Here is a 19,183-nt window from a genome sequence, read left to right as displayed (position 1 = left end):
ACAGGGTGATAAACAGATGTCTACATAGCTCATCAAGGGATGCCCCCCACACAGACAACTCTGAAGAATGGCTGCTTACAAGCAGCATGTTCTGCTTGACCATTTTTCACTTTTCTTATCCATCAATAAATGGTTCCTGACAGTAGAACAGTTTTGAGTGGATGAAAGATCTTATTTAGCATGGCAAATCCTGCCATTTTAAGAGGCAGAATGGAGGATGAAAGCAACTATTCTGGCTCCATCTGATATGCCTTCTTTCCTACCATGGGGCTGAGTGTTTCTTTTTCCAAATTTACAGCCAGCCTATACCAGGTTACTTCGGTGCTGACCAAATTGTGGACTTCATGCTACAAGCACAGACTGGAGATGGGAACAAAAAGGTAAAACAGGTGAAGACAAAGAGGCCAGTGGTAGCAGAGGAGTGGGGGAGGTTGGATAGAAAGAGACAAGCATTCTCTGCTCCACAGTCTTTCCATTTCTATGACTGACACTCATCACTGGGTGGCCACAGACATGAAAGGGAACAGCATAGGCCATGCCACTGCAAAGTGCTTTCTACATATCCACACCTGGACACCCCATTAATGCTTGATCTCTCCCCTGCCTTGAGGTGATGGTGATAGATGGCAAATCCGGCCTCCCTGTTTGGAACCAGGAACTCCCGTGGCAGAGGCAACAACTTGATGCACTCTCAGTCATGACTTTGGGCAAGAAGTCTGTTTTTCTCTTCTGGGCAGATGAAACACAGCCTGTGTTACAAAGTTTGGTGAGCAAGCACCCTTTCTTTACTTTGAGGCTGCTCTGTGAAGTGTGTGCAGTCCCTGTCTTTTATTCCTATTATTGAACTTTAAACCTTACATGTAAGAAGGCAGTCAGGAACATCTTTTACTTTGACATTCTGACTTCTCTGAGCCTGAACACCGGAGTTTTTGTGTGCAAATTCTTCATCATAAAGCTTAATCAACAGAAATTTCACATCCACAAAACCAAAAACTTCTGCATGAATTTCATTTTTTTGTGCAACACTGAGGTGTTGTAACAGCCCCAGAGCACTTCATCTCTGCACACAGGCACACAGTTCAACATGGAGTCTCAAATTTCCCAGACTGTAGCTTTGCCCATCAAGCTCGATATGACAGAGCCAGATTTCAGCCTTGCCAAACCGAAGTTGTGGAGCAAATTCTAGTTTAGGATAGAAAAGTTTTCAGGATTTCATCTCTGGAAAACTGTGCATAGAGTTTTGGCTTCTCTGATCCATGTCAAGACAGCACAGTGTCAGAAAACTTTATGTTTTGGCAAAGCTAGACTCCTCTTTGCTAGCCAGCTGTTACATTTTTGCTTGTCATTTGATCCAACAGCAACCTGGTCCCAGACCTGAACGCCCAGGGCTGCACCACCTCTATCTCCTCCATCCTGTTTTTCCTACAGTCCTTTTGGACCTCACCAATGCAACAGACAAAGTCATTGCTTCAGCAGGTGAGTACAAATGGAGGAGAAGCTGCCTAGGCTAAAAGAAGTATGGAGACAGAAACAGGTGTGAGAAACGATGGGATGTAGTTGTGCATGTAAAGGTAGCACCTGAGGTCCACCACACATAGACCAACAATGGGAAAAAAGTTTCATCTTCTGAAGGACTGTCCTGTCCAACTCCTACTTTGCAAATAAAAGACCTACAAAATTTCTTGCACATGTTTAAGCAAGAAAAGGCCCAAGTTTGATTTCATGCATGTTTCGCACCAGAGAAGTTGCCTTGCTTTCCATGGACCTATTTATGATTTAATGCAGTGGATGAAAAATTACTGTGAAACTTTGTCATCTTAGATACACTTCTGCTTTTATTGGTTGTCTTCTTCTGCTCTTTGATATAGCTTCTTCATCTTTCTTTTTGTAAGGGGGAAACCAGAATATTTAAATGTGTGTTTTCAGGGAAAAATATGTATGGATTTAACATTTATACAAGGTTGCACACTCCCTGTTGGATTGCCTTGCTCTTTCTAAAGCAGTTCGACCAATAGCCAGTGTCTTGTGTGGGGCAATGTGGGATGAAAGAGCAGTTTATCCTGCACTGACACCAGTAGTCCAGAAAGCACAGAAAAGCTGCTACATAGTGATAACATGTAATTTGGTTTGTATAAAAAACACAGTTCATGTGAAGAACAAATAGAATATTATTTTTAGGGGGTTTTTTAGAAACTGGGATTTCTGAGGTCTGTACAGGTCTTTTTGCAGTGTCTGCCATGAACTGACTTGCTCGTGCTTCGCAGATATCGCCTTCTATAGAAGTAAACAATTGCTTCTAACAGGTGTGAGAAGGAAAGCTCTGAGAGTGAGCTGCATTTTTGAAATACATGCATCTCCATGTTGAGCTCAGAAACATAACCTGTAACCAATCCCTTCCATTTCTGATCTAAATTTCAGTTTCTTTCTGTGGAAAAATTTTAATAAAATCATTTTCCCTTATCAACTAAGGTACATGGAATTGTGAAGTCAGGCTGAATATATCCTCAGTGCAGTGGATGTTTTGACTGAGTAAATTCTGTAAGATTTCTTTTGGAAGAAATGTAATTATTTACTCCTCACCACTATTTTCTCGCCCTTTTCTGATGGACCAGTTGGAATTAACGATCTCCAGAAGGATGCATTTCACATCACTGTGACAACAACTGCAACCTCTGAAAAACAGCCTGGATTTCTCTCAGTCAGCAAGCTGGGCCTGAAGTGGGCCATGATGAGTCAAGGCCGAATGGTGTGGTTAAAAGACACCACAACTCCAAAAATCAGCCGTGGAGAAGTGAGGCGATTTCTTGCCCGGCTGAAATTTGTTGACTTTCCTCAAAAGGTAAGATTGTGCAGGAATCCCTAATGAAATCCAGGCCTTTGAAAACATCTGATCTCTTCCCTACAGACATAGTTAAGGGGGTCTTTGGGATGCAGAGAGACTGGTGGGATGCAAAGAGAGAATTTGCAAGATGACTGGCTTCCCCTTTGGGCATAAGCTGGACAGATTGTGAGACACAGATGTACTTTGGCAGTTGAACACAGAACAGGGTCTTGGAAAGAAACAGGGATGATGATCATAAGAGACTAAGAGGCTTGCAGAGGGATCAGAGAGGTGGGACAGAGATCCCTTATTTTGACATGGGCAAACAAGGGTATGCCATAGGATTCTCCCAGGTTCTATTGATGACCTGTGAATTGCCACTTTATCAGACTGGCTGATAATAGGTTTTGGCTTTAATGTTTGTTTGCCTTTCCTTCTCCAGCTCTAGCCTGGTGATTCTTCAGGTGTGAGAAGGACATGTGGCTTGTATGGGGAATACAGGAAGCTGCCTGTGGATCTTCAGGAAAACTGCTATGTAGAGGAAATGGGGACTAAAAGCACTTTCCCTTTCTTCAGCTCTCTGGGAAATACTGCTGGAGGCAGGTTTGTCCTAGGCAGACCTGTCTTATACCAGAGGAACCTTGTTCAGCCACTCTCCCTCCATATGCTGTTCTTGCATGCTTCCTTCCAGGTAACACGGAAATGTGAATTTAGAATTTATATACATATATATATAAAACCAGGCTTTATATATATATGTGTTAATTTATACAATATATGTATATTTTTTGTATGTTTAATTTATGAATGAGATTGAGGGCACTCCTTTTTATGTCCAAGTGGTATTCGCAGGCAGTCAAACGAGCTCTAGGGCCTCAAGTGGAGTGGGCCATGATGAGTCAAGGCAAATGGTGGGGCTAAAGGACACTACGTGCTTTAAACTTTATATTTTTGGAGTGAAGCCTCTGGCTGGCTTCTGCAGGGTTAGTCTTGTCTGCAGCCTCTCCTGTGCTCTCAGCTCTCTTCTCCATGCTGTCCCCAAACTCAGAACCAACCTAGCTCTCTGGCTGAATTACCTGATCTAGAAAAAGATGATCCCAACAGCATTTGCCAGCCCTTGCACTTGTGTATTTTCTGTCCCAGTCTGAAGTTCAGGACACTTGCATGTAGGTGATGTAGAAGTGCAAGATTCAGATCTTAGTTCTTTCTGTCCCTAAGCTTTGTAGGAACCCCAGGTGTCACTGCAGTATCACACTGTAGTCCAATGGGCTCTGCAAATGTATCACAGCCCTTATGGGATAGATTCCCATCAGATTCCGACTGTAACTATAAAGGTCACTCAGTCTAATCACAGAAAAGGTGATTCTTACACCACTGCTTCAGAGTGTAGAGGCTCAGACAGAGCCAGAAGTGGAAAGCTTTTCTGTGCATTTTAACCCTATTCTGGGCTCAATATTGCCATTCCCTTACCAACCCATTCCTGTGTGCAACTCCAGGCTACCCCTGGGAGACATTTACTCAGAGTGTATTAAGTGTTGTGAACTGTGCCCCAGAGTGTGTCATTGGTCTCCTGTGTTGCAGTTGCAGAGCATCTGCATGAATTTTCCTGTGATAGAAATGACTGTATAAAAAGGGACCACTTTGGTGCCCCAGCAGTCCCCTGCAGTTTGAGACAACAATGTAGGGACTGTTTTGCCAGTATGCCTTTCCAGGTCTGACCTTTGACATTAGGCAGAGCCAGGCTGTGATGAGGATTGCAAAGGACTCTTCTGTCCTGCTAGTATGTGCCCTTCCAGTCTCCCTGCACCTCCCCATGACTGGTGAGGTTATGGCAGACTTAGACACTCCTTACATATGGGCATATCTACCATTGGTTTGCTCTCCTGGGCTCTTGACACCTTTCCTTGCTGTATCACCTTCTCTATCATCCCTGCATCTCCATATAAAGCTTCCAGGATAGCCCTTCAGGATTAGCTGCAAGCCCCAAGGCTGGTCCTTGGGCCCTGCTCTCGTAAATGTCAGAGCCTGTGAACAGTTTGTATATGTTTAATGGTATTTTTGTGTAAATAGCTTTGTATATATTAGCACAACTGTAGCAAGGGCTCTAGGCCTGGAATTTTCCTCCAGACAGGGTTTAGTGTTTATAATACACAGTCAGTTAATACAGCTGCATAACAGGTCTGAAAGCATAAGGACCAGTAACATATGAGGGATTAAACAGGAGTGCCTCTTCCCTCCTGTCCAGCCACCACCTTGCTGGGAAAGGTGAAGCGGCTGTTACCTAAGTAGTTAATCCTCTGAGGTTCTTCCTGAGAGAACTGTTATTCCAGTGCAGTGACATTAGCTCCTCCTTAATGTGAATTCACCCTGCCCATCCCCCCACCCCACTGTGAATAAAGAGTCTGTCTGTATATTGTTGGGAAAATGTATTTGAACTGTGAACTGCAGTGAAGCAAATAAATACTGTGTACAGCATCAGTGTTTCACCTTGAAGTATGAGTTTGCTTCGGGTTTTGATTTGGGGGTTACTTGCAATATTTTTATGATAGAAAGAAAGGAACAAATGAGTAGAAGCAAAGAAAAAAGTACTTGGAGACAGCTGGCACCAACTTGTCCCTCCAGTTTCACCCTTCTCAGCTGAGGACACCCATCAAACTGTGATCAGGGAGGACCCTCAGTCTGCTACTGCTAGCACTGTAGTTGTCCTGACCCAGTGCCCACCTTCTCTACTCACTCCCTTAACTGTAGAGAAAGGAAGAGCCCTCCAAGAGCTTGCTAACAGTGGTGTCAGTGTTTGTTTCAGAGTTTTGTACCTCCCAAACCTCACTATGATGTCCTGTACATTCATCTCTAACAGCGATCCTCCCCAATCGTCTGGCCCAAGACTTCATCCAGCTCCAGCTCTGGCTCCCGCTGTAGCATTTTCTGCTGCAGATCAGTGTAGAAGTCAACTCCCTCAGAGACTGAAAGGAAGGCTTTGCCTTTTGGCTCATAGTAGCTGCTTATTTGCTGCAAGAAGCACTGGTGGTGCTGAGGCTGATCCTTGAAACTTCCATCATAGCCTTTGATGTGGTTCCTTTTGAACTCCAGAATCGTCTTGGTGTAGGTATTGAGAGTGGTCACAGCAGAGGCCATGCAGCAGGTAAAGGAGGCCCAGGCCATGCTACCAGAGAGACACAAAAGAAGCACATGCTATGAGAAGCCAGGTAGGGTAAGGAATGGAACACCGTGACACACTCTGATTTGCAAGGTAGAAGCTACTGGGCATGGACATGAGCTACAGTGACTAAGGCTCATAGCATTGCAGTTCTTGGGGGTTATCCCAACACAAGATCCTTCTTAAATCAGTGGGATAAATACTAGTTCTCCCTCTCACAGGGAGAGGAGGGATACAGAAGAGAGAGAAAGGGCAGCCAGGAACATCTGTAAATGGTCAGAGCAGGAGAGCACAGCTTGGAAGCAAGTTCTGTATTGCAGGACTGCTTAGTATCTTCCTGCACATGAGGCTTGTCTACTTGAGTGTAACCAGATTGCCATGCTGGCATTTGATGTCCATGGGTGGCACGTGGCATTGGAGTGTTTAAGTCTTAAGAAATCAATGTGGTCATCATGAGTACAGCATTGCAAATTGAACCTGCACTTTCCATGGGCACTTGGAAGACTCATCCAACTGTTTTTCAAGTCAGGTATGTCATATCAGCTATTGTTGGCTACTTTATCCTTTAGGGAAAGGCATCCAGACCCACCTGCTTTTTGCAGCTGCTCTTCCTGACTCATAAGTGACACCATGGTCTATTGCCTGCTTTCACTCCTTCCTGCACATAGTATCACCTTAAGATAACCTTGGCCTCCAGTGCAACTGCCATTATATAGCTGGGCCAGCACTGGATAAGATGGGGTGACTGCTGGTTGAGGGCTGCGCTGTGTCCACATCTGTAAGCATATGTCTAGACTTGGTGTTGCTGGAATAGGCCCTTGGAACATTGGTGGTTAGTGAAGATGTCAAACCAGCATACAACGTACTAAAACTGCAGATAAACAAGGCATGTTTGAGAGCATCATCTCAAGTGCGACACTGGTCTCTGCACACAGGGAAGAGCTGAGACCAAACAGGGCAAACTACCAGAGGGGCAAACCTGATTAGTTAGCAAGGTTGAAGGCCATTGTTTAGGCATGACCCCATTGTTTTGCCAGTCCTCTGGTAGCTACTCATTTAAGTAACTTGGCAACTATTATTAAAACAGGGGATAAGGCAAAGACAAGAGATGGGAAAACCATGGTACACCTGTCTTGGGAAACACAGAAGGTCAAGAAAGGTGGGGAGGTGGGAGGCTGAAGCCCAGAAGGCTGGGAAGGTAAAGAGGGCTTCAGAGCTCACGTACTAGAATGCCCAGCCATAGTCCCATGAGTGTGGTCTCCAGTCCTCTGGTCCCAAATTAACTGTTGCCTGGAAGACTTGAGTGTACATCATGTGTGCCACCATCCCAAGGAGACCTGGGCACAAAAGACAAGAAAGCAAGTACGTTACAGCAGGACCCAGAGCAGCATTCTTTAGCCTTGTGTGAAAGAGGAGGCTTTCCTGCTGCTGTGATTCTAGGCCCACAGTAATAAACTTACCTGACAGCACCGAGGAGACAGCAGCAAAGGCATTGAGCTTCATCCCACAGACAGGATTGCCAGTATGCAGCATTTCCACCATCAGGAGGATGAAGCTGATGAGCAGCAAGCTGATGTACAGCATCTCTGATCCCAGTGACAACCACAGGATTCCTGCCAGAAATACAGGATGAAATCATGTTCAAGGCAAAGTACACCCCCTTCCCAACCCAATCATGAAAGGATGTCCTTTGGAAAGAAGGGAACAAAGGCAAGTAATGAACACCCAAGAGCAATTGCCCCAGCCTGTGAGCAAAGGCTCAAAGGATGCTGAATGGGACAGACTGTCGTCACAGAAGATGGCTTGACTAGTCTAACATGGCAAAGCTGAGAACTAAAATGCCATCTGTCAACAAGTTGGCATTCATAAACAGCAAGGAGGAAAGCAAGGGGAAAAAGACATGGGAAGCTGTTGACTATTAGCATGAAACCCAGTGATCATAGATTGGTCATGAACACATCTGAGTTCTAATTACAACAATGGAAGCAAACAACTTTTAACCTGAGACTCAACTAGTTACCAACTATATATATGGTGCATCTATAGCCTTGTCAGGACCTGGGCTCTGGAATTCAAGAAATCTCTTGCAAGCCTGTATTTCTCACTGAAACTCCAATTAAAATGAAACTACATTCTTTGGGGTCAATTGCTAGCTAGGGCAGTAACATTCACCACTCACCCTACTTTAACAGATTGCAGGTACTTTTATGTTGGGATTTTGAGTGGGATTTAAGTGGTACCACAGTCCACAGCTGAGCTCAGTTCTACAGCTGTGTAGTAGAACTTAGAGAAGAATGAGAAAAGGCACTCTGTAATGCAGGGCTGTGGAAAAGCACAGGATTCACTGAGGAAGAAACATTAATCTGACAAATGAAGCAACACTGTGAACACTACTGTTAGCAACTATTAATGGCTGTAGAGGAGACATTCAACTGGGGAAAAGGAGTGTGAAGAAAATCCTCCTTAATGTGACACTGACTTGAATACTCAACATCATTAGTGCCGTAGAGTCACCCAGCTCTTTAGCAGAAATTGATGAGCTGCATTCCCTGTTTAAAGGAGCTGGCTTCCTTGCTGCAGAACCATCAGGGAGAATATTTCATTAGAGGTCAGGCTGTCAAAAGTATTCTTGGAGGTTGCAGGCACCACACATGCACAGAGATCTCTGCATCTGGCCTTTTGTTATGAAGCCAGGCTCTTCACAGATGCTATGCAATTCGGTCTTGTAATGTTGCCTGTGATTTGTGGAGCTGCACTGCACAAAGCCAGTTCAGACAGCACAGCCCACAATCAGCAGTCACACCACCTTCTCCAGTGCTGACCCAGCTGTACAATGACAGCTGCACTGGTTATCTTAGGATGAAACTGTGTGCAGGAAGGGGTGAAAATGGTTCTTAAAATTCCCCAGCATTTGTTCCAGCAGTTGCTCTCATGGATTGAATGCTGACATTGGCTCTGCACCCCAAGCCTTTCCCTTTATATACGAACATCCTCTGAAATTACTTGCCTTTAGCCTCCATCTCATGGAATAGTTAACAAGCCCACACCAGTTGAAAAGCTTCCATTAAGTAAAATCTCCATAGCATATGTACACAATACATCAAAGTATACTGAGGTTATCTGCAGCATAGTTTGAAACATGTGACAATGACAAAAGGGATGATCTCTCCTACCCAAATGAAGTTTTGTGTTGGATGAAGCATAACATCCAGATGTCCTGTTCACTTACCACAAAATAAGAGATGATTTCAACTTCTAAACTCACCATAGTAAACCCCAAACTGAAACACTGAGTTAACATGCAGCCTATCTGGGCAGGCTGCCCTCAGGTGGCATCCACCCTCTTCCCCCTGAGTACTGCAAGGTGACAAGCTCACTCTGGGCAACTTACTAGATGAGAAAAATCCCACTTCATATGGAAGGGAGTCTGAGGTTTGCAGCACTTGATTCCACAGATGGCAATGGTTTATGCAAATATCTGGGACAAAATCTCTGCTCTTTTAGCAACCACAAGGACAGGATTTCATGCCTGGCTCTTTGGGGACCCACCCTGCTGTCCCCACAAAGGCAAAATGTTGCAGGTTCCCTGTCCCAAGGAGGCACACTAGGCAGCTACAGTGAGATATGGGCATTTGCTCTTACCTCTCTCTGCTGGTGGAGAAAGCTCAATAAAGCTGCGGCATTTCTCTTCTAAAACACAAAATCAAAGCTATTAGTTTACAAAACAATGCAAGGTGCATAAGGGAAAAAGAAAATCTCTTCATCTCACTGTCTTTTCAGTGCATAGATCCAGTCATCCCTCAGTCTAGTCATCAGACTTTTTTACCTCTGGTCTTTTTTTGACTATCTTTCCAGACTTCCACTGGGGCAATGTCTGCCTGGAAAACTAGAAATGACCCTTCCAATAAAAAAGCTTCAGCAATTTGTAAATCTTATGAGCCTCTGCTGAATATAAAAATCTGTTGCTACTCATTCACATTACTGATGGTCAGGTCTGTTAGGGCTGTACCTTATAACAGACTGCAGGCCCACCACTTCTGCTCAGGATGTGAATTCCCACTCACACTAATCTCAGAAGAGCACTGGTGCTTAAAGAACAAAATAAAAAACCCCCAAAACTTTCCACGTAAAATACTTTGTGATAGAGATATAAATCCCTCTTCTGTGGCAGAGTTCATACAGAAATATGATCTTCTGTCCTCACATTTTAGGCATGCTATTTTGATAAATTGTGTTTATATTTACTTTGGTTTTTTATGTTGGCCAGGCACAAACTACTGTCTCAGGTAAGGGTCCATCATTATTAGCTGTGGGTATGTCTTCCTGCATGCTGCATTACTGCATTTGAGGCTCCTCTCCTCTACTTGGCACAGTATTTTCTCCCAGACATTTCTGCTTCATGTAAGAATCTCATTTTCTTAATTTCTATCCCCAGTTCTAATCTTTCCAAATCTCCTATGTTACTTCTGCCATCCACAGCTCTCAGGATGCTACCCAGTTTAGTGCCATCTGCAGTTCTCATTAACTTCCAATTTGCTACTTCACCTAGAACTTTAATGAGGATATTCAGTAATGGCTCATCTAAAGTGATCCTGAGATTAGCCTGAATAATGAAATCCTTTCTCCAGCTCAGCTCAAACTCCTTTTGCTTCTAGTAGCCCCTTTTGTTGTTGTTGTCATTGCTGTCTGTGCACTTGCTTCAAAGACACACAGTAGTGGGTGGGTTGTACTTGATTTACAGAAAGCAGAAGACTGAGACAACTGTGCTCTACCCCATGCTCTGCTGTGATCCAGATGTAACATGCTATCTGTGTTACTTCAGGCACTGGGGTTATCCCCGGACTGCGTGCTGGCAAGATAGATCTCTTGGAGAAATCAGTCAAGGCATGTACTTCCATTCCCACAAGCACCATGGAAATACACCCCAACTCAAACACCCAAACCAGTCCCAAAGAAACATATCTCCTTTTGCAGCATGCCTGGAAATGCTCACAACAGAAAGCAGCCCGGCCATTAGGATGTGAGAGTTTCAAGCACATTATCTGCTGTTCCATGCTCCACTTCTGTCTGCTTTTATTCACCAGTTATTTATTTTCAAAATCTGACAGCAACAGATAAGAAGATGAGAAATGCTCTACTGAAATGGTGGTTTGGTTAAAGATGAGATGTTTGTACTTGGAGAGAGCTGTAGGGAGGGCAGTGGGGTCAGGGGAATGGGCCTGATGAAAGTGACTTTCATCACTATATCTTTAGATGCATATCTCCCTGTTGGCCACCTTCTGGGTCAGCTCTGATTCTTGATGTGCGTGCCAGGCCTTAAAGAGCATCTGTGCACTGCAGAGCATCCACCTCTGCTGGCATGGCACAGGTTCCATCAGAAAGACTGCAGTAGGTCTGGACAGGAACAAGTCAAGGGTGAAGGAAAGCACCAAAGAGTTCTCATATAGGTTGCACAACAAGTCCTTGGCACTCCAGGATTTACAGTGCCAGTCCCACATGGTCAAGAATTGCAAATTAAGCCTATCACAGCATAATGAAAACATCTGAAAACAATTAAAATATTGCTGCTCTAATCCTCAGGTCAATTTGTCTCCTAGCTTCAGTTCTCTGGATTCAGATCCTCCAGATTTTGTATCTATAAGTAGTAATTCTCCTTCTCTTTCTTTCTTTCTTTCTTTCTTTCTTTCTTTCTTTCTTTCTTTCTTTCTTTCTTTCTTTCTTTCTTTCTTTCTTTCTTTCTTTCTTTCTTTCTTTCTTTCTTTCTTTCTTTCTTTCTTTCTTTCTTTCTTTCTTTCTTTCTTTCTTTCTTTCTTTCTTTCTTTCTTTCTTTCTTTCTTTCTTTCTTTCTTTCTTTCTTTCTTTCTTTCTTTCTTTCTTTCTTTCTTTCTTTCTTTCTTTCTTTCTTTCTTTCTTTCTTTCTTTCTTTCTTTCTTTCTTTCTTTCTTTCTTTCTTTCTTTCTTTCTATTGATTGATTGTAAGAAAAGCCCAGTCTCTGTTTAATAACACAAAACCTCTCTGGTGTTTTAAGGAGAACACCAACTAATGCAGTCCTCACACACTGACAACTCCACATAAAATCACTGTACTTAAATTTCTGACAGGACATATACAAATTTGCTCTGGAGAGCGTGAAGCAAGTTGTGTGTAGGAATGGAGTTACGGGGAAAGGGAAAGGGAAAGGAGGCTCACTCAAGTTCCGATCAGGATGGACATTGCTGTCACAAAGTCACTGCCATCACTACCATCACTTGCACTTCACAGCTCCTATTCCAGACTGAAGGCTACACCAGAGACGACTATTCTCCCTTTCTCTGCTCTATGAACATTCCAGTGAAAGGCAGAAATATAATGAGCACAGCAGTGCACAGGGCTGATGCCATCTAGGAAAATTAAGAAGAGTTTTCTCTCAAGTGTTGTCAGCTTCCCACCTTTCAGTTTCAAACTCATGTGGACTAAATACAAAGGAATAAATTGTGGTTGCCTGAGCAAGACACTACCTGGCCCTTCCATGCTTTCTTCACAGGAAAGCCACATCCCTGTGTGGAAGTATCTGAAGGCAAAGCGGTCATCTCCAGTCTCCCAGCTGTAGTGCACCACATCCTCAGATGAAACATTGCTAGTATCTGCATCAGATGGCATGGGGACACCAACGCACTGGGTGGCTTTGCTCTTCCCACACAAAGGTTTGGGCACTTTTTGGGTCCCAGTGCACCAGTAGCTGCCAAGCAAGGCAGTGGTGGAGAGGCTGAGAGCCAGCAGGTTCAGGAGGACAGCCAGGAAAGTACGGTGCAATGGCAATTGCTTCAGCAGCTTCATCTACAACACACAAATGGGAGGGACTGTCACACCAGCCACTTGACCCGACCTAGCCTAACAAATCCCAGCTTTTCCCAGCATGCATCTGTGGAGAGGAATTATGAGCACTCCATCCTTCTCACAACATCCCAACAGCTCACCATCATGGAAGAACCATTTCTTGAAAGCCAGGGCAGTGGACCAATAGGTCAGCTTCAACCATTTCAAAGTATGCTGAATATCTATATTGGGCAAGAGAGGGTAACCCAGCAGACACAGCAGGGATGAGTACACTGAGGTATCTAAGCACATGAGCAAAATGAAAGGAACGTCACATTCACTCCAGCTCAGACATGATAGGGAAAAACTTAACCAGCTCCTCAAATACCATGAGTTGCTGGGTCCAACTAAATGAGAAATCTTGCTGTCAAGTGTCCCAAAACACTTCTTCAAGCAGTTCATTACTGAACCTATGGAGGTAGAGGGTGTAGTGATTTCACCATGGGGAAAGGCAGGAAAATGTTCTCATATTGCTGAGGGTCGTGGGTCACACATTGAAGCAGTGGTCTACTCAGAGGAGACACCCAGCTATCCAGACCTGGCAGCTCGAGCCCCAGAGCAGCACTTCCCACCTGAGCCCTGACCTGCACATCAGAAACCTGGTAGGGTGGTGGGATGACAGCATCTCTGTTCTCACAGAAAGTGCCAAAGGTTGGGGTTTTTTTATAAGGGTGACCATTACCAGAAATGTTCTTCCCAGTTATATCATTAAAAGTAATTCAGAAAGCAGTTTGGGAATCAGTCATGTGGACTTTGCCACTCAAAGAGAAGCTTAAGACCTTAGGATTGCTGCAAACCCCAGCACTGACTTCTGAGAACCCCAACTTAACACTCCATGCATTGATTAGATTTCATCTACCCACACATCAACTTTCATGTAATCAATGCATGTCTCTTCCCACATGGCACTCCCTATGTTTGGCACAGCTTCATCTAGATACTCCCACCCTTTCCTATTTACGACTCAAAATCTATTTGTCCATGAATAGATTCAGTTTGTACAGACATTGCCTGCTGCTGGTCCTCTTCACTTAACTTCAGCTGACTCACTGAATGTTGAATGTGTCAGAAACACCCAGCATTTTGTGGACACCACTATAAATAAATGATACAAGACCAAACTTTGCATTGTTTGTGACTGCACTACAGCTAAAAGTGGTGCAGTTAGAATCGTATTTTCTGCTAACCAGCAAGTTTGGAGATGTGGTCAATAAAGATGGTGCTGAAGCTCCTCTTGAGAAGCAGGGCTTTATTAGCATCTCATCACACTGAGAAAGCAGTACCTAACCCAGAGCAGCCTCACTGAAAGCAAGAAAATACTCAGCTCCTGAAAGTTTCCTGTATTGTTTTATGCTCTAGCTTCTTTTGTCTCTTCACCAGAGCATTTCTTTCTTTCAGCAATGGAAAAGCTGCACCCTGGAGGTAGTAACATCTTAATGATTCCATAGCTAATGACTTTTGTGATCTGAAGGCATGTTAGCTCTCACCATTTTTGCAGAGCAGATACATACTAGGAAGAGTTTCTGGCTAAGGTTGGTGGCGAATTTCTCACTGAAAGTTTTTTTCAGTGCAAAATTTGACTTATGACTTTAAGGAAACTATAGATAAATGCTATCCTCAAAAACATAACTTTTCACCTGACAATAGAAACCTTCAGTGCACAAAGTTTTTAAGTTTTTCGTAAATGTTTGATTATAAGACTTTCTGTCATCAGGTTTTGGGCTGTTCATGTTTTATTAAAAAAAAGAAATAAACACCCCCCCCAAATTACTCACAATACTAACAAAACTCATCTTTCTAATTTAAATCATCAGTAGTGGGAAAAATCTCCAGTTGATTTGTGACAGTAGTTGAAAGGCCATAGAATTTCAAGAAAAGTGTTAAAGAAAAGGGAAAAAAATGCAAGAAACAAATGAGTCAGAAGAAGGAACTGGATCAAGGATGCAGAGGACATAGAGAATGAGAGGCAAATCGGAACTACTTCCTCAAAACATTGTCAGAAAAGCTTCTCTCCACAAAAGCTAAGCATTCATGGACAATAACTGTCTACAAATATCTAGATAGCCTCAAAAGGAAAGAGAGATGCATTTACCTTAGCAGCAAGTCTTCAAAGTCCTGTTAATTTGATGATGAACAATACAGAAATGGGACTCACGCTTTGTCTGCTGTGTCGTTCATCTCTACATCCTCCAAGAAACCCAATTGCTGCAAAACTCCTTTCGCCTTTGTCTTGTCCCCTCCTCCCTTGCCTTCCCAGTGATTATTAAATGCTATCCCTCTGATCAGCAGCTGTTTTGTGGAAAATGGTCATTTTGTAATCCACAATGCAATCACAGCACAGCTGTTCTGGGAGATTATACGGGAGGCGATTGGTGCTGCGGGTTGGGATTAAGTGCAGAAGAGTGACCCGCATTGACTGAATAGAAAGTTTCTTTAAAACACAGGAAGATTCCAGCCATCCCCATGTAGTGGCTGTTTGGGAGCTTGTATGGAGTAAGCTGGCAGCTCTTTGGCCAATACTTCAGGGAACGAGTAACCTTAACTTCGAAACTATCAGCACGCTTGTCACTTCTTGCCCTGTGCACTGTTTCAGAAGAATGAGAAAGACCACAAGCCTCCCATCCCGGCCAGACCTGACATTTGTAGAAAGGGGAGAAGTCAAAAAGGAGGAGAGGGAAGTTTATGCAACTGCAACTGCCCTGAGGACTGAGGATATAAGTCACTGAAGAGATGCCAATGCAGCTCTCCCCAGGGTCACTGGAAATTTTGATGCCAAGGTGCATCAGAAGAGCTGCTGAGTGGCAGATGCACCATGGCATCACGACCATGAAGGTGTTGTGAAACAGTGATGAATCAAGTCCAGTACTCAAAGGATGGAAGAATGAGGTAGACTGTCAGCGTCCTTTGTAGTGGCAGCTTTTACCAAAATGTGAAGTTCACCGCGAATCCTGTCTCCCAGCAGGTTCACATTGGATGAATTTGGGAACCTAGTAGGGAGAGACAGAGATTCACACTTACCCAAAGTCCCCTCTGACCTAGTCTTGAAAGTTTAAAGGCTCCCACAGTACTTGAAGGTGTTAATACCCCTCGTTTGTTATCAAAACAGCAAAAAGTAAGAATGATATCACCTCTCATGAGAATGCACTGTCACTAGAGGGCAGGGAGCAGGGCTGCATTGAATCGAGCTGCAAGGAAGGGAGCATCCCAAAGGTACACATTCTGTCTTCCCGACGAAGATTTTGCCCAGTGCCAAGTGGGTGAGGCCACCACCACCACTAGCAAGGAGCAAGGCAGATTCCCTGCATGTGTGCCATGCTGCTCCGCTAGGATAGAGGAAAGCAGTGGTTCACCTGGTCTCATTACCCCACTTCCAATACCAGACCCCAGAGGCTGGGAGCAAGTGTAGGAATAGTTCTGGGTGAGAGCACGGCCTGTGACAGCCCCACACAGCACAGGCAGCAGAGGTGACAAGTTCATAGTCCAGTATGTGGGCTGTGGTTTCACAGGCTCTTGACCCTTCCTGCCCTGAGGAGAGTGGGCAATAGCTCTGTGGTTATTGTAATCCCAGGCACTGCATAAACTCCTCTAATACAGATAATCATTTCTAAGACGGACTAACTGAAAGCAATGCTAAGTGTCTTTGTGCTCCATGGACTGCCTGCAGGTTTTTGATTAATAAAAAGGTCCTATCGAAACAGATGTACTTAGTTTACTGAAGTAGGTAGGATAATAGCTGATGCTGTTTAAAAGGAGAGTGATTATTTTTTTCTTTAATTGTTTAGTCCCCATTTGGACACCTTAAGGTTGACTTAAATGCTCAGTAAAAAAAAGTCTGGTTTACAGGCTCAAGAATAGATAAAGTCCATCTCTCTATTGATAATCCTTAATGTTAACAGCTTCATAATTTTAAGCTTGATGATAGTATTATTAAAACCCAGGAGTCTATGTCAGCTTCTAAAGCTGGGATCATGTCATATATATTGATGAAATAAAACAGAGTTAGTTTTATATGGATAAGAATTCAGGTTGGTAAATATCTGAAATATACCATATTTTAAAAATATGCATATAGCTGATTTAGTATTGTGAATAATAGCAGGTATTTATCCTTCCAGAAGATGGCAATCTTTCTCTAGCCTTCTTTTTGTGAGGCTGCTGCTCATGTGTGTGATGGGGGGAAGCAACACCCAAGTTTGTATTTCTAATCCTTCCCTTGAAATTTCTCCCCCAACTATTTTTTTTACATTTTTATGAACACAAATTCTTTTACCTTGCCTGTGATATGGGAGGTGGGTCCTTCTCTTGGTGTTATCTGAGCCTGGGAACACTTAAAATGACTGAAGAAAGAAGAAAAAAGGAGGAATGGATGCAGGAGTTTAGTAGGGCATTTACTCCACCTTCTGCCCTGCATGGAACTATTTTTTCTAATACTTTCCCCAATATTTTGGCAAGTACCATATTAACTTTCCCCAGATTATTGCACATAGCTCATAGAACATGGACAATAGAATATGTTTCCTATTGTTCAACAAACTTCCTGTAGCAAACTTCCCTTAGCAAAATTATGGGGGTTTTATTTGGTTTGGATTTGGGTTTTGGTTGTTGGGTTTTTTTAAATGTCTATTCAAATCTCGCCTTAATCTGACCAGTTGTGGACAGAAAAGTCAAGCTGTATCTGTCTTTCACCCTACTGTGCCTTCCAGTTTTCTCCTCTTTGTATTTGATATTTCCCACCATGCTTCACTAGAGTTTTTGGATATCTCTTTCTCTTTGATCTTAGTGGCAGCCAGTCCCTGGTGACTTGTTTAAAATTTGCCCATTGAAAGGAATGCCCATAGCAGTTGATTTCCTGCACAATCAGCCAAGTGCTTGGTTTACAGAAACAAAACAAGGAAACAAAATGCAGAATACAAGCTTAGAACAGCACTTCTGTGGAAACTGGCAACTCTAAAAAAGTCTAGGTGTTTACTAGTAATGCATTTTTATCCTGGCTCTATCACTGTCTACACTCTAACTTTGTGTGTATCCTGTATCAAAGTGACACACTCAACTCCCAGGGATGTTGGTAGAAAAGCGGGCCAAGAAGCCCTTACCAGATAGGGCCCAAAGGTTGCAATACTTAACTGGTGGGTCTCAAGAGGCACACAGCTCTTCATAGCCCTCCATACAGTGATCCTCCAGGAATATCAGGGATCATATGCTGTCCTGATATTGGCTCTTCAGTTGACCTGAAGAGGAAAAGAGCGGAGGAAGAGTAGCTAGTTACACCCATAAAGTCGCTTTGCGAAAACTGGACAAAGACAGGCACATACTAACGCCTCATTCCACACATTCTTTGCACGTGACACTTCCCACCGCTGCTGTTTTTGCTGTTTTTACAGGAACATCATTCAGTGCCGCAGTCCCCTCCCTCACTGCCACACAGAAAGCAGGATGTCTCCCAAGTGACAGTGACATGGAGAGAGCCAGACTTCGCAAACCCAGTGACAGACTGCAAATGCCAGATTTCTCCCTGAGCTCTGAATAATTCCACTCAGATTGTAACCTTTATTTAGCTGTTTGCATGATGCATTAACTCTTGCTCTAAAAATGACCTCAACAGGCATATTTTTTCTAGTCTAAGTACATTTAAAGGTGAATTCCATTTTTAAGTATGAGCAGCTTACATTGTTAGACATCAAGACTGTGGCAGAACAGAAATAAAGATTGAATTTGAATAAGTAAATACATCTTAAAGATGGACAAACAAGCCCATCAGTTTGGACTCAAATATTTTTTCTTTTCCTTCTACTTTTTTTTTCCTTAAAACAAGAATTACTTGACTGGATTTTTTTTCCTAATCTTTATGGTTATCAGCCATTTAAAAACCACACAGAAGGCAGGCATGAAAAGAAAATATTCAGATGCAGCATCACAGACTTTGAGGACTCACTAGAGATTCTAGGTGTCTCAATTGCTGAATAAGTAATATAAGACTATATATATTTTATATATAAGGCTAGGAGATTGCTTCTCACAGAATACTTAAACTGTGGCATCTCCAGGAGGTGTTATCTGAGCACATAGAAAAAAGTTATTTATGTGATGTAGCTAACCATAAACTGCAAGCAGACACAAAATCCACAAATTTTTACATAGATCTCTAAGGATATTAAAGAGGAGCCAGTCCCAGAAAGGGTCCATACACACACACACCCTGCCCCCAAGTAGATAAACACCTACCTTAGCCACTGCTCGCTATAGTCATCTGCTCTTCTGAGGTATCCAGTGAAATACTACAGGGTGATCACAGACTCTCCCCACTATTTCCTTCTCACTGACTGAATATCTAGCAGCCAAGAAATTGCAT

The 19,183-nt window shown here is 43.3% G+C and overlaps 2 protein-coding genes across 2 annotated transcripts in view; one reads left to right on the top strand and one right to left on the bottom strand.

Annotated features, from left to right (window-relative positions):
• FAM234B (family with sequence similarity 234 member B) overlaps positions 1–5,302 on the top strand; it is a 23,031-nt gene extending 17,729 nt beyond the window's left edge. The window contains exons 9-13 of the mRNA XM_071551941.1: positions 299–380; positions 611–766; positions 1,359–1,476; positions 2,613–2,839; positions 3,264–5,302. Of these exons, the coding sequence (XP_071408042.1) occupies positions 299–380; positions 611–766; positions 1,359–1,476; positions 2,613–2,839; positions 3,264–3,269 (589 nt within the window). The 3' untranslated portion in view covers positions 3,270–5,302. The remainder of the gene's footprint in view (positions 1–298; positions 381–610; positions 767–1,358; positions 1,477–2,612; positions 2,840–3,263) is intronic.
• Positions 5,247–19,183, bottom strand: GSG1 (germ cell associated 1). The gene is given in 8 exon segments (XM_071551942.1): positions 5,247–5,984; positions 7,204–7,315; positions 7,439–7,591; positions 9,621–9,668; positions 12,477–12,795; positions 17,105–17,171; positions 19,057–19,133; positions 19,136–19,183. Coding segments are annotated over 8 exon segments (1,137 nt in total). The 3' UTR covers positions 5,247–5,671.

This window comes from Pithys albifrons, chromosome 3, assembly GCF_047495875.1.
Source record: "Pithys albifrons albifrons isolate INPA30051 chromosome 3, PitAlb_v1, whole genome shotgun sequence".
In the NCBI taxonomy this organism is placed as follows: domain Eukaryota; kingdom Metazoa; phylum Chordata; class Aves; order Passeriformes; family Thamnophilidae; genus Pithys; species Pithys albifrons.
Note: the sequence above shows the minus strand (reverse complement) of the source record. Positions and strands in the feature narration are given on the sequence as shown.